Source organism: Rattus norvegicus, chromosome 1 (genome assembly GCF_021556685.1).
Source record: "Rattus norvegicus strain SHRSP/BbbUtx chromosome 1, alternate assembly SHRSP_T2T, whole genome shotgun sequence".
Taxonomy (NCBI): domain Eukaryota; kingdom Metazoa; phylum Chordata; class Mammalia; order Rodentia; family Muridae; genus Rattus; species Rattus norvegicus.
In genome coordinates, this window is record NC_141534.1 from 270232269 (window position 1) to 270248408 (window position 16140).

Genomic DNA, 16140 nt, shown 5'->3' on the forward strand with positions numbered 1-16140 from the left:
GCATGGTGGCGCATGTCTGTAATCCCAACACTTGGTGGCGCTAGCATAGGAGAATAGTGTGTTCAAGGCTGCATACTGCAAATGTAACTTATTTGCCAGATCTAATTGTCCTCTTGGAGGCTTACTGCTGAATAAGCTTACCCTTTCTAGTTCTTTCTGAACTCTGGCTGGTTGGTTCAATTCAGATGTTTTGGCCCAAGCTCCTCTCCAAACTAACTGATTCAAACTGTCATTTGTTGGTTTCTGACTGAACTGCTCCGATTGGCCTCAAATAACTCTGGCAATGTGTTCTAATTTTCCGGCTCCTCCTTATTCTCTGGCTTATTCTGTCTTCACCTGCAACCCATCTCTGTAAAACTGTTTTCGCTCTCCCTCTGCTCTTCTAAGTTCTTTCTTTCCTGTGCTGTTCTCATGTCCCATCTCTGACCCATTCTGTCAAATCTTTCTCTGATTCCCAACTTGGTCTGCCCCTCAATTAAGTGTCATGTTCAAACATAGCTGCTTCCTTCTACAAACTGACTGTACCTTCACTCTGAGGGACTCACAGCATATGCTAAGGGCATGTCTGCATTCCAGACAGATCACACAGACCTAGAAGGTCTTTGCATGTGATCCTTTGTTAGAACATCCATGTTGCTGGCTTACCCTTCCTCTACATCTACAGACTATGATGTTCAAGGCACTGTGAGTTAGGAAGTGAGGCTTTCCTCAAAAACAAACAAACAGATAAACAACAACAATAAAACCAGGGATGGGGCTTTTGGTGAAAGGTATAGCTTTTGCTTCCCATGACAGGACATGGGTCCAGTCCCCTTCATATCACCCAAACATTGTATGATTGAGACTTTTTCTATAAAAACTTGGTAGTTTATTATTATGAAAATATCTGTCACATTGAAAGAGGCTGGAGATTTTGCTGGACCTTAAGCTAGAGGTAACAGTGTGCCTTGAGGTCATTTAAGACTGGTGTCCTACCATGAGCTCAGTCTGTTGTTCAACCTGCCTTTAAGAAAACAATGTACAGGGGGCTGGGGATTTAGCTCAGTGGTAGAGCGCTTACCTAGGAAGCGCAAGGCCCTGGGTTCGGTCCCCAGCTCCGGAAAAAAAAGAACCAAAAAAAAAAAAAAGAAAACAATGTACAACCAACCTTATTTGCCTTGGATTTCCCACGCAATTAAATCCTAACCGAAGTGAGTGAATAGCTGTGAATCTGTTTTGTTATTTTGATTTTTGAGACAGGGTTTTATTATGTTGCTCTGGCTGGCGAGTAACTCTCTATGAAGATCATGTTGTCTTCAAAGTTGTCTCTGCCTCCTGAGAACTGGATGAAAGGCGTGTGCCAATCATGCCAAGGTGCATAACTATAATCCTAAGATACTACCTTTAAATTCTCTCTCTCTCTCTCTCTCTCTCTCTCTCTCTCTCTCTCTGTGTGTGTGTGTGTGTGTGTGTGTGTGTGTGTGTGTGTGTGTATCTGTAAACCCTGGAGGCAGCAAGTAGGCTGAAAGCAACCTCCTACCAGGAATATCCCCCACACATGTTGAAGGCAGCATATGAATACTGCTTGACTGTTTCTGATTGTTCTCTGGGATAGTTGGGGTCAGTTGCATTTAGTGACTTTGTCTCTTGCAATGCTTTTAAAGATTTGTGTAAGTGTCCCTCATTTTTTCCTCCTGTGATGCTTTCTATGCTGTTCAAAAAACACCATGCAAAACTTGGTTCAGGGACACAGACACAAAGGCAGGGACAGACAAGGCAGCATTTGGGTAGGCACAGATCCAGACTCATCCAGCAGATAGACAGGAAATGGATGAAGAAGGCACTAGAGACATAGAATTAAAATCTGGCCTCCCTCTTGGTTGAACTTCTCCAAGGGGGAAGTGCTTTTAAATTTATGTTCCTTAATGGAACACTGACACATTGTGGGTACTCTGAAGTTATGGTTAATTTATTCAAACTGATGTATTTTTTGGTATACATTTTAAATGTGCTCTCCAAACTGGCTTATAAATTGCAGTAGAAGAAAATAATGACCTTTTCCTTAGAGTGGAGGAGCTCAGTGCACCCACAGACTGCAGCGCCTCACAGAGAAGAATTATCTTCGAAATCCTCGAATAGTGATTGAGTGTTCATTAACTGCCAGAAGTACGTTATAACCAAATTTACAAACATTGTGGGGTACCGTCATCGCGTTCTGAATAAATCAAGTTACAGAGTAAAGGACAAAGATTTATTCTGATCGAATGATCTGGGAAAGTCCCATTCCGGAGTTAATTTAGTGGCCCCCTGATCGCTTGGGACAGTGTTAATCTATGCTACAGTTTTCCTTAGTCATTGCTAGCAGCAGGAATTTCATTATGATCCATTCTTCATACACTGCAGGTAAGTATGTTATTAACCACAAAGTACTTGTCCAGAGTCTTCATCCTTACTTATATGCAAAATACAAGTAGAAAAAGAAAACGCTTTTCTAGTCTTGTCTGACTAATACCTTTCCTTCTTCTAGATCATATTTTTCTTGGATAAATTTGTTACAAAATACTTAACGAGTAAATAATATAATACATTTATTACATGATACTTAATGGGTTGGTTTCTAAACTAAGTTAAATGTCAAATTGGATGTGTGTGTGTGTGTTTGTGTGTGTGTGTGTTTGTGTGTGTGTGTGTGTTTGTGTGTGTGTATTTGCAGTGCTCATATAATGCTTGGGATAATTAGTGATTGCAGAAAGTTAATTATTTATTAGGAATGTAGGCATCATTAGCAAAATATTTTTTATAAATAACTTGTAAGACTTAAACATTCTCTGAACGTACTGCATAAGAAATCTTTTCTCTCAAAGGCCTTTTTATATATGACATTAGACATGGATAAAAAGTGCTTGAGTTTTATTAGCCATGAATAAATTTATGAATTTTCTTGCTTACTTTTTATGGATTTTTTTAAAAACTCAGTTTTTAGGCTATCGCAAACATCCAGAAGATTTAATTGTACATCTAGTGAATAGTCCAGATTAGCTTATTAGATAGCTTGGAACTTGTCAGCTTTCGGCTGCACGCTTCTGCATACGTTTCAGTTACAAACTGAATCCAGTGGCGTTATTATTTACACTTTGACCTTTTTGGCCTTGCAGTTAGTAAATCCATAATTCTTTCTTCTCAACCCTTGTATTACATCTGTACATGATTCTTCCTCCACCTGTCCGTGATAGTGTCCCTTTTTATAATTTATTTCCCTTATGTAGAAGGTCAGGTCTCTGATCTTCCTCTTCTGTTGCTGTTAAATGTTGCTGAGTATCCGACATGGTGGAGGGTCTCATTCAGTCTCGGTTAACGTAATACAAAGACCCACCTTTCACACACAATCACATATAGTCTCTCCAGTTGTAACCACCCCCTTATACTTTGTTTGTAGGAATAGAGAGACAGTTTTTTTCTGAAAGTGACTCAAGAAGAGATTTTATCTTTATTTCTGAAATTTCCAGTCTAAACTTGTCAAAGGAGTAAGTGCTTCAAGGCTTTTGAAAAACACATTCCAAATAATTGACTTTCAACTCTTACCCTTGCCATGTCCTACACGTCTTGTGTCCTCTGTATTTCTTATTTCCCATAAGCAAGCCTCCTGCCTCATCTTCAAACTCATTTCATATTTATTGGTCAGTTTTTAATACCAAGAACATTGCTAAGAACTTTGCCTGAATGTTTAATTGTATTTTATAATGTAAACAAATAGTATAACTACTTTACAAATAAATAAGGAATGGTTCTAAAGTTTTTGATTGTTCATTAAAAATCATCAATGACCTGAAAGAGGATACAAACAAGTAAATAAATTCATTTCTGTGCATGGAAGGGAAAAGTCAGCGACATGGAAGGAATGCTTAGCAAAATGGACAAGAAATTTAGCAATTTACATGAAGAATTATGGAACCATGAAAGAAAGCAACTCAGCAAGGAACGTGTATGTGCTCATGTGCACACTGTGCTGCCCTGCTCCATTCTGAGTGCTCCCAGGCTCCTATGTGCATGTCAAGGTGCCCAGCTCCCGCCTGAACCTGCACAGGTTTCCAATCACAGAGTCCACAGAGCCAGTTCTCAACAGAATCGTGTCGTTTAGTGGCTTCATCAGCAGAGAGATGTTGCTCTTATCCTGCAGCTGAGATTAGTGAGTATTAACAGCAGTCTTACAAGAGCACAAGAGGCGGCTCTCTCTCCTCTGTACCCATCTAGCTCTCTCCCAGAAACATGGAGCTGAAGTTTAGGGTGTCTCATAGGCTGGCCAGTCAAAGCTAGCAAGATGAACACGATACTATCACAATTCTGAAGGACAGCATTTTGAATTATGTGTCTGTTACACTTTTTCCTTATGTAGAATTTTATATTAGATAATTGGTAATAAACCTAGGATATTTCATTAAGCATAATTAGCACAGAAGCCTACAAAAGAGATTAAATTGGCACGATCTCCAGACCTCCAGAAACCGTTGTCATGTGTTCATGACAGACAGGAGCAGAAAATGGCTTTCCATTATGATTGCTTAGATTTTGTTTCTACAGTGTGTTCTATACATACGTGTTCTATACATACAGTGTTCTAGAAATACAGTGTTCTATACATTCAGTGTGTTCTATACATACAGTGTGTTCTGTATATACAGCGTTCTATACAATGTTCTATACATATAGTGTTCTATGCATACAGTCTGTTCTATACATACAGTGTGTTCTATACATACGGCTAGTGTGGATGACCTTTCTACCATTTCTTTTTTCTTCTTCTTCATTGTTTAGTTTGCTTAAGTTGCCACTGCAGCTTTATAGTTTTGGGGACAGAAATACCATGTGACTATGTCACGTCCCCCTAGTGTGTATCCCGGCTATAAAATCATTGCCAAATAAAATTTCCCAAACTAAAGGCCACAGCGTGATGATTCCACAGATGCTTGCTCAGCACAAAACAGTGGCCTCGGATGCTGACAACACAGAATAATATAAAAACTGCCGTGAAATATAAATTTTAAACAATCGCATTTAAGGTGTGTTTGTGCTATTTCACTCTGAAGTGTAGTACCACAGGGGAATTCTTGCAGAATGGGCTCCACAAAAATATATTAATGCATGCTCTTTTGGTTTCAGAAATTATTAAAGTTACTGTATGATGATAATTCTTTAAGGAAAATCTGCAAGAATAACCATTACAATGTTTTCCCAGGAAGGATAAATAAAATCCAAGTTTTAAAATATTAATATGCATTGATTTTGTTGTTCCTTGGAATGTGCCTCAATGTTTGTCTGAAATTGTTCAGATTATCATTAAACTATGTGATGGTGTGTTCATTCATTCTTCAAACAGTCACATTAACAATAAATCTCTGTGTTCCTTTATTCCTCGATGATGCTATTCTTTATTCAACTTTTGTTGATTCTTGCTAATTCCCCACTCATCTCCCCTTCCTTTTGTACTCCCGCCCTTACAACCTCCCCCTCCAAGAAAATCTCGTGGAGGTGGTAGAGTGTCACAGTGTGTCCCACAGGTCTTTGCTTGCAGATGGTCATTGCAGTGAGTCATTGGTTTGTTCCAGGGCCTCTGGCTTCTGCTCCACCATCAACATTGGATCTCACTGGGACTCCTCTTGGACATCCTGTTGTTGTCCTGTGTCATGGAGATCCCGCAGTTTGGATCTGTAGGACTGGTCCCTCCAAGCACTCCAGCAAATCTTAGATGGGGTAGATGCTTGGCTAGTGCCAATTCACAGCCTTGGATGTGGGCCTGAGTGGTAGCTGAGCTGGTCAGCTCACCAGTTCTGCACCCGCACCACCAGGGGGAGCTCTTCAGCTCTGCTCCTGCCAGGCTGGCTCACACAGTGTCACAGTGGGCAAGGTGCAGTGGAGCCTACTCTCCTGCTCTCTACCCTCTGGGCCTGCTTGCCCAAGTTCAGGGTTCAGGCCAGCAGGACAAGCTCTACTGTGCTACCCAGGCAAGGTGCAGGGCCCTCTCTCTCCCGATGGCTGCAGTCAGTAAGGACCAGGGGGTATTCCTCATTCCTTGTTTCACACCTTATCTTTCATTTGTAGAAATCTCAAATCTTATATTCTCATTAAAGAAGACCATGCAGACTTGTATGACTTTATGAAAAAATTTCAAGAATAATTCAGTCTTTATAGATAATGGATTTCTAATTGCCATGGCAACCAGGGAGAAGGTGGAGAGTGGGGCCACAGGGGAGGGACCTACAATGGTGAAGCCTTTTTTTTTTTTTTTTTTTTTTTTTTTTGGAGAGGGAATGATAAACTTTCTTTCAAATAAGACTGCAGTCCTGAGGGTCTATTTCTGTCAGTACACACAGACACACACACACACACACACATCACTGAATTGTGTTCTATAAGAAAGCAACCTCTGTCACATCTTTGTATATCTTGGTAAGACTGACTTAAAATTATTGTTTTTGACCACATTATATAATGTTATAAGACAGTAAACATTTTGTTTACTTCCTAAGGGAGGAAAAGGCTCTCCATGTAACAGTTAACACCTTCTGCCCAGGAATGGGCATAAAGTAAATCGGGATCTTCCCAGTTACCTCGCATTTATTAAAAGAGATTCACCTTATTCATAAAGTCATACAAATAAACCTCCACACTCCGTCTTAAGTAGGTCCTGTTTCCTCTTTCCGCTTTTCATAACGAAGTATCCCCCCAAGTGTTTTCACTTTCAACTTTCCCAGATGAGGCTTTATCTCCAAGCCTCTATGTGTTGACAAATGTCACCACCAGTGTCTCAGGGTCACTATTGTTGTGATGTGAAACTCCACGACAAAAGCAGCTTAGAGGGAAAGCATTTAAATGGCTTCCATATCACTGTTCGTCACTGAAAGAAGTCAGGATAGGAACTCAGGCAGGCAGGAACCCACAGGCAGGAGCTGATGCACCGGCCATGGAGGGGTGCTGCTTGCCGGCTCTCTCCTCATGGTGTGCTCTGCCTGCTTTCTTACAGAAACCAGGACTACCAGCCCAGGGGTGGCAACACCCACAGTGTTCTGGGCTCTCCCCCATCAGTCACTGACTAAGGAAATGCCCTACAGCTGGATCCTGTGGATGCATTTCTCTACTGAGTTTCCCTCCTCTCAGATGACTCCAGCTTGTGTCAGTTCACACACTAGCTGGTACACCCAGCTTCCTGTCCCATACCCAAGTTTTCTATGTTCACTCTACCACTCTGAACTTTAAGTCAAAATAAAGTTTTTATCCTTTAAGTTGGTCATGATGTTTTATCACAACAAGAGAAAGATAATTCATGAAGACATCAAGCACAGGAAAAGAGAGGAAGGACAGAATACTTCATCAATCTTAAGAAATCTGCATGACAAGAGATACCAATAAAATAAAAGAACTATAAATTACAGAATTTTTTGCAAATCATATATCTTACTTATATCTGGAATATAAACAATGAAAAGATAAATTGCCTAGTTAAAAGAATTTATCCATGGATTTGAATCAACATTATTTAAAAGAAAACATACTGGTGAGCACAGAAAAAGTCACTGTATTCATAGTTATTGAAGTAAATTCAAGTCAAACCTTTCAGATCCAATTTATGCTTGTAATTAAAATGCAAACAATAACCAGAATTAATGATCCGGCGGAGAAATTGGAACTCGCATGGGTGAGTGGTGGAAATACTAACGTGTATAAATGTCCTCAGAATGTCTAGGGACAATCAAAGCCACCAAGTAGAAGGACTGAGCCACTCTAGTTCCAGGAGGGTAGAAAAAGAAATACAATGTATCTTCCAACCACTTATCCATAGGAGTGCTTAGTATGTCATTTGCAACAATCAAGCAACTGAAAGACACCTCCAGTGTCCACTTGCCAACAATTATTTTGACATGATACATCAAAGTAATATTATTTGATTAATAAAACTTAACACTCCTCATACATGATGGAGCTCAAATCTGATGATTTTTTTTTTATTAACTTGAGTATTTCTTATTTACATTTCGAGTGTTATTCCCTTTCCCGGTTTCCGGGCAAACATCCCCCTAATCCCTCCCCCTCCCCTTCTTTATTCCCTCCCCATCCTCCCCCCATTGCTGCCCTCCCCCCAACAATCTAGTTCACTGGGGGTTCAGTCTTAGCAGGACCAAGGGCTTCCCCTTCCACTGGTGCTCTTACTAGGATATTCATTGCTACCTATGAGGTCAGAGTCCAGGGTCAGTCCATGTATAGTCTTTGGGTAGTGGCTTAGTCCCTGGAAGCTCTGGTTGCTTGGCATTGTTGTACATATGGGGTCTCGAGCCCCTTCAAGCTCTTCCAGTTCTTTCTCTGATTCCTTCAACGGGGGGTCCTATTCTCAGTTCAGTGGTTTGCTGCTGGCATTCGCCTCTGTATTTGCTGTATTCTGGCTGTGTCTCTCAGGAGCGATCTACATCCGGCTCCTGTCAGTCTGCACTTCTTTGCTTCATTGATCTTATCTAATTGGGTGGCTGTATATGTATGGGCCACATGTGGGGCAGGCTCTGAATGGGTGTTCCTTCTGTCTCTGTTTTAATCTTTGCCTCTCTATTCCCTGCCAAGGGTATTCTTGTTCCCCTTTTAAAGCAGGAGTGAAGCATTCACATTTTGGTCATCCGTCTTGAGTTTCATTTGTTCTAGGCATCTAGGGTAATTCAAGCATTTGGGCTAATAGCCACTTATCAATGAGTGCATACCATGTGTGTTTTTCTGTGATTGGGTTACCTCACTCAGGATGATATTTTCCAGTTCCATCCATTTGCCTATGAATTTCATAAAGTCATTGTTTTTGATAGCTGAGTAATATTCCATTGTGTAGAATCTGATGATCTTTAAAGTATCTTACTACAAGAAAAATAACCCAGCCTGCGCTTGCCCTTGTGACTGTCTAGCCGCCTGGGCTCCTGAGTTTGTCACTCAGATCCACTCCCCAGAATCCCGTAGTATTATCAGTGCTGTCTGCATTTACTGTTGTCACTCTACAGTGGTATTTGAAGTTGAGATGACTGAATCGTCCATTGTTATCCCTCAAGACCCGTTTACTTTGTAAAGTTCTTTGTCATTATAATTGAGTTTGAGAATCAGGTTGTCAGTTTGTACAAAGTAGCCAGCTAGGTTTCTCGTGGGATTGCAGTAACTCTCCTCCGTCTGTCAGTTGGGTAACTGGTTTTCCCAGCCGTGACTTGATATTTCTTTCACGCTATTTATGCCGTCTTTAGTTTTCTTTCAACAGTATTGTACAGTTTTCAGGATACCTGTTTCATAGGTTTATGAAATCATTTCTTAAGGATTTCATTAATCTTAATTTCCCTCTCTCTGTCTTTCCTGCTTTTTCTTTCTCTGTGTGCATGTTGCACTTGTGTGCATGAATGTGAAATCCAGCAGACAGCTGCTTCAGGTGAGCCAGGGAGTCCTCCAACTTGTTTCCTGAGACAGCAACTTTCAGTATTCTGGACCTTGATAGGTAGGCTAGGCTACAAACAGGACCCGTGACACCTCTGTGCGTGTTTGTTTTTGTTCTTTAATGTGGGTTCTGTGACTCAAACATGCTTGGTAGCAAGCACTTTGTCCATGTAGCTGCTGCCCTAGCGTTTTAATGCTCTCTTACAGTGGAATTATTTCTTACCTTTCATTTTTCATTGCTAGTTACAGAAACGTGGCAGGGCTTTGGGCTGGGCTGGCAGGGCTTTGGGCTGGGCTGGCAGGGCTTTGGGCTGGGCTGGCAGGGCTTTGGGCTGGGCTGGCAGGGCTTTGGGCTGGGCTGGCAGGGCTTTGGGCTGGGCTGGCAGGGCTTTGGGCTGGGCTGCCAGGCCCCACAAGCCGCCTTGAAGTTAGAGAAGGTTTATTATTTGTTTTTGTGGCTCACACATGCTAGGCAAATACCATACGACCAATCTCCAGCCCTAGAGTCTGTGCAGTGATCTTTCACACTGTCTTTGCTTATCATACCTTTTCCAAGGTACTGCTTAGGAGAGGATTTCCTTGAATAGGAAAGATAATGGACTGGTAACCAGCCTCAGCTCTACGCACTTCTGTTTGACCAACTTCGTTGTTTGATGGTCTTGGTTCGAGTGTCCCATACAGATGGTAATAAATGACGTAGAGGGAGAGCAAGGACTTCTTGATTTTAGGAGAAGGAAACATGTAGTCACAATGCTGTAGGCTTTAGTTTGTTTTAAAATGCTTCTCACAATGCTGTAGGCTTTAGTTTGTTTTAAAACTCAGTCTATGTTTAGTGAATTCCGTTTCTGATTTACTGAATTTTAAAGGATACATTGCTTTTAGAATTTCATACAGGAAATGTGTTTTGAGGCTCCAGCCCCTCCAGTGTGCACCATCTTCCCAACACTCCTTTTGAAGCCCATGGAATGGGCCCTGTGGGGTGGCACCCCTAAATGCTGACACTGTTGTCCTTCGTAGCCGTCAAGTGTGCTTGCTCCTCAACTGGTGTTGTGACCATGTGGCCCACCTCCTCTGTCGGTGCTGGCAGTTTGGCTGGTGTGATCTTGTGCAGATCATGTATGTGCAGTCACAGCTGCCATGACTTCATGAGTGCAGCGTCCCTGTCATGATCAGAAGACAGTTTCACCACGGTCCCATATCTTCCAGCCTATATAGCCTTGCCACCTGTGTTTTTCTTCATGACCCCCAACCCTCCGACAGGCTGTGGTATAAAATAGATGTCCCAGTTATGGCTGACAAGTTTTATTTGGACAAGAGTCTCACTACATGACATTGGCTAGCCTGGCTTGGGACATGCTATATAGACCAGACTAGCCTCATTGTGTTTCAGAAAGAATTGGAATTAAAAGCACATGTCATTAATTATGAAAGAATGCTAGGTTTTCTCTGATGGTGTTTCTGAATTTATTGAATTAATATTATTTTTTATTGGCTGGTGTGATATAACAATACTGATATTTGACTGTTAAACTGTCTCCCTCTCTTTTAAATATTTATCTATTTTATGATTATGAAAACATTGTCAATGTCTTCAGACTCATCAGAAGAAGGCATCAGACTACATTACAGATGGTTGTGAGCCACCGTGTGGTTGCTGGGATTTGAACTCAGGACCTCTGGAAGAACAATCAGAGCTCTTAACCACTGAGCCATCTCTCTAGCCCTCTCTCTTAATAAAAATCCTTCACGGTCATGTGAAATCTTTGACATGTTCCCAGACTTCCATTTGTTGAGTTTTTCTGCTTGCATGCTCATAAGATGTCTTGTCAGTAGTTGGATTTCCCTGCAGCATTTAATTGGGTTTCAAGGTAATATTGGCTCCTAGAGTAAGTTGTGAAGGTTTTTTATTTTATTTCTTTAAATTTTGTGAGGAGTTTGTGAAGATCCGGTGTTAGCGATATTGGATAAAGTTTCTTAGTATTTCTGTGTAAGCTTTTCTTTGTGGACACTTTTTAATTACTCCAATTATTATTATGGAACTACTGAGGATATATTTTTTCCTTCACTACTTTGTTTTGGTAGTTTATATCTTTTAGAAATTTATTCAGTTGATCTGTGATCTGCTATTTGGCCTGTTTTTCCTATGTCCCCTAATCTTTCTGATCTCTTCTTTTGTTCTTAACTAAAAGTGCTGTTCTAAAAGTTAGAAAAACAAGTCACCATCCTGACAGGAGAGCAGCCCACAGAGATCCTCTGTCACAATTGTGATGTCTCTGTCTGTGACTTTAATCCTGGAGGTCAGAGACAAGCGCTGCACCACGTAGCGGTGGCACCACCGTTCCCTGGACCACCGTGCTCATTACTGGTGCTGACGCCAATCATGCTGCCTTTGTTGAAAGTAGCTCGGGCTGTCCTAGAACTAGCTCTGTAGACCAGGCTAGCCTCAATTGAAAGATCCACCTGCCTCTGCCTTCCGAGTGTCAGGGTTAAAGGTGTGCCCTGCCACCACAGCCCCAGGCCTGGCATGTTAAGTGTTTTAAATTACAATGTCTCATCTACTTCTCACGACTCCTTAGAACTAAGTAGGAATAACTTAGAATAACTAACTACTGTTATTCTCTGCTTGTAGGTGCTGAAACCAAACTGGAGGGTTTCAGTAGGTTGTCTAAACTTACGTAGTTAGTGACTGCAGGTGTGAGTTTGACAATTACATTACTGTGCTCCAGGGTTCTTACTCTTTACATTTTACCCATGAGTGTTCCGATCCATTCACCTTCTCAAAGCCATATGCATTCTTTTTTTTTTTTTTTATTAACTTGAGTATTTCTTATATACATTTCAAGTGTTATTCCCTTTCCCGGTTTCCGGGCAAACATCCCCCTCCCCCCTCCCCTTCCTTATGGGTGTTCCCCTCCCAACCCTCCCCCCATTGCCGCCCTCCCCCCATAGTCTAGTTCACTGGGGGTTCAGTCTTAGCAGGACCCAGGGCTTCCCCTTCCACTGGTGCTCTTACTAGGATATTCATTGCTACCTATGAGGTCAGAGTCCAGGGTCAGTCCATGTATAGTCTTTGGGTAGTGGCTTAGTCCCTGGAAGCTCTGGTTGCTTGACATTGTTGTACATATGGGGTCTCGAGCCCCTTCAAGCTCTTCCAGTTCTTTCTCTGATTCCTTCAACGGGGGACCTATTCTCAGTTCAGTGGTTTGCTGCTGGCATTCGCCTCTGTATTTGCTGTATTCTGGCTGTGTCTCTCAGGAGCGATCTACATCCGGCTCCTGTCGGTCTGCACTTCTTTGCTTCATCCATCTTGTCTAATTGGGTGGCTGTATATGTATGGGCCACATGTGGGGCAGGCTCTGAATGGGTGTTCCTTCAGTTTCTGTTTTAATCTTTGCCTCTCCCTTCCCTGCCAAGGGTATTCTTTTTCCTCATTTAAAGAAGGAGTGAAGCATTCACCTTTTGATCATCCGTCTTGAGTTTCGTTTGTTCTAGGGATCTAGGGTAATTCAAGCATTTGGGCTAAAAGCCACTTATCAATGAGTGCATACCATGTATGTCTTTCTGTGATTGGGTTAGCTCACTCAGGATGATATTCTTTATGTAACTTCGCCTGTCAGTCTGCCTGCCTTCCCTCCACATGTGGGATTGGAGGTGTGCAACATGTGTCTCCCACACTCTGTGTGGAGGTGTGCACCATGTGTCTCCCACACTCTGTGTGGAGGTGTGCACCATGCATCTCCCATGTCCTGGGATTGGAGGTGTGCACCGCTACACCTGCTATCTTTTAACCCCTTCTTTCACCAGTGGCGTGTCAGATCACAAATAGAAACACAAAGAATTATAGAACTACGTAGGTGCATGATAGACAGAAGACCCTCAGGGATTTTAAAGAGTTTTGCAAAGTTTTGCAAAGTCACTACCTTCCTACAATTAAAAGTAACACATGATGTGAGGAAAGAGCCTCATAAAATAAGATGATAACAATAATACTTAATAGTGTGTTGCTTTGACTTACAGCTTGCACGTGTGGAGGTCATGCCAACGTCTGTCACCTGCACACAGGAAAGTGTTTCTGCACAACCAAGGGGATAAAAGGTGACCAGTGCCAACTGTAAGTACAATTGTTTCTGTAACTTTTATGAATTTTGTGCCTAAAACTAATTTTTTAAATGTTTTAGTTTTGAATGTTAACGTTGTGCCAGTTAAGCTATTTTAACTGGCATATTATCAGTTCTTTTGAAAACATAAATGTTTAAGGTTGGCAGTTACAGAGGCTGTGACGGACGCTGAGTCTGGAGACCTAGCCGACAGGATTTCTGTTTCTGCAGAGAACGCACAGCGCCACCTGACCTGCCAGCTGGGTTCTGGGAGTCCAGAGTGAGGCCACCACTGAGCCACTGAGCCACCAGACTTCCTTTTCTCTTAGATCGTTCACCACGCAGGAACCCTCAATTTGCTCTTAGTACTTTATGAATGACTTTCTTATGACATTTAATTATTTTTAATATTTATCGCCTTCCAGATGTGACTTTAGAAGGCAGTACATTCAATTATTTTATTTTCTTAATTTAGTTCATGTACATTATATTAAAATCATATTTGCATGGTTTAATATCAATTTGGTACAAATGCTGTTTTCCTGTATATTTATAACTTGGGAAAAAATCATGTTTCCATTACATTATGTGATTATCAGGAGAACATTGATAAAGAATTTGCTGTTATAAATACCTAAAAATTTTTCTTTGACATTATTGACTAGACTTCAAGTTCAGAGAAGCCAGGAAGTCTCGTAAGTGTGAACCCTGTAGCTAACGTGAAGCCAAAGCCTGAGGTCTTATGACGGCTCCATCAGGCCACGCTGGCCTGACTAGAGTGAACTAACCCAAGGCTTATCCTCTGCGTTAGAGGGATGCCTGCGATAGCCCAGCAGTAATGTGTGTTATGAGTGGAGCTGGTGAATCTGCACAGGTCCCATAATTAGAAGAGTTTAAGACTACGATGTAACTGTTTTAGAGCTTTTTAAACAGTAGTCCTAACTATACGTGCGCTTTGCCGAATTTGCGCCCCCTCAGATTATATATCAGGTCACTGGGTCACCGGGTCACCGGGTCACCAGGTCACCAGGTCACCAGGATCATTATGTCCCCACAGCATCAAAAGGTACTGTCTGTAGAGCCAAGCTACAGTATTACAGGGAGAAGCAAAAATGCCAGCTGCAACCATGATTATGAACTGGAAGTAATTATTAGAGTTTTCCATAAGTAATTTAAACACATAGCTCTATAACAGTGACCTCTTTTGTGTTTTCATTTTAAGAACATGCTTATTCTTAGACAAAAGAGAGCAATGTTTTTATTTACTTATGAGCTGATAAATTCATCTTAATACTGGTTACAGGTCAAGCATACATATTTTATCTAAAATACATGTTTGAATGACAAAAATACTTTGCTTTTGATCTAATTTATGAATAACAACTTATGAGGAACACCTTTGTATGATTTTGTGTCTGCATTCAGTACCTTCTTCTCTCATGCAATACATCCTGACCACAGTTTCTCCTTTCTCCAGTCCTCATAGCTCCCCACACACCAGACCCTACTTCCCCTCCTTTTTCCTTAAGAAGACAGCAGGTCTCCAGTAAAACAACGCAAAAGCTCTCATATCAGGCCTGGATGAGGCAACCCAATACAGGAACATAGTCCCAAGAGCAGGCAAAAGAGTCAGAGACACACCTGTTTCCACAGCACACTCCAAATGTCCCCCAATTCCAGTTGTCTCTTGCCTCACTCTGTCCCTCCGTTCTCCCACATCCTGATCCTTCCTTTTCTCCTCCTCACCCACTCCTGTGTATTGGCAAACCCTTCCCTGGGATGTCCATACATCCCCCCAGAGTCCTCCACCTAACTTCTCTGGGTCACTGGATCACAGCTTGGCTATCATTTGCTTAACAACTGGTATCCACTGATGAGTGAGTACACACCATACTGCCTTTTTGATATCAACTGATATCCACTGATGAGTGAGTACATACCATACTGCCTTTCTGATATCAACTGATATCCACTGGTATCCTCTGGTGAGTGAGTACACACCGTACTGTCTTTCTGCGTCTATATTGTATCACTCAGAGTGACTTTTTCTAGTTGCATCCATGTGCCTGCAGATTTCATGATGCCTTTGTTTCCAGCAGTTGAGTAATATTCCACTGTGTAGATGGTTTCTTGCTTAGTCTGTTTGTTGTGTGTGTGTTCATTCTTCAGTTGGGGTGCACATAGGTTTTTTCAGTTTTTGGCTGTTCTGAGTAAGTTGTAATCAACACAGCTGAACAGGTGTCCTTATGGTAGGATGGACTATCCTTTGGGTATATGTATGCCCAGGAATGGTATAGCTGGGTCTTTAAGTAGATCAATTCCTAATTGAGGAACAGCCATATTGATTTCCATGGTGTCTATATAAGTTTTCATTCCAAGTAGCAATGGAGGAGTGTTCCCCTTGCTCTACATCCTTACCAGCATGAGCTGTCACTTGTGTTATTGATCTTAGCCATTTTGACAGCTGTGAGATGGAATCTCAAAGTAGTTTTGATTTGCTTTTCCCAACTTTAGAAAGTAGGTAGCTTTCACACACACGCGCGCGCGCGCGCACGCACACACACACACACACACACACACACCCCACGACAAACAGACTAAGCAAGGAACCACTAAACAG

The 16140-nt window shown here is 41.7% G+C and overlaps 1 protein-coding gene across 3 annotated transcripts in view; it reads left to right on the plus strand.

The window, feature by feature from the left end:
• Positions 1-16140, plus strand: part of Atrnl1 (attractin like 1) — a 543698-nt gene that overhangs the window by 107685 nt on the left and 419873 nt on the right. For all 3 annotated transcript variants that reach the window (XM_087552341.1, NM_001431114.1, NM_001431115.1), the window contains 1 exon segment: positions 13441-13534. In XM_087552341.1, coding sequence (XP_087408467.1) covers positions 13441-13534 — 94 coding nt within the window.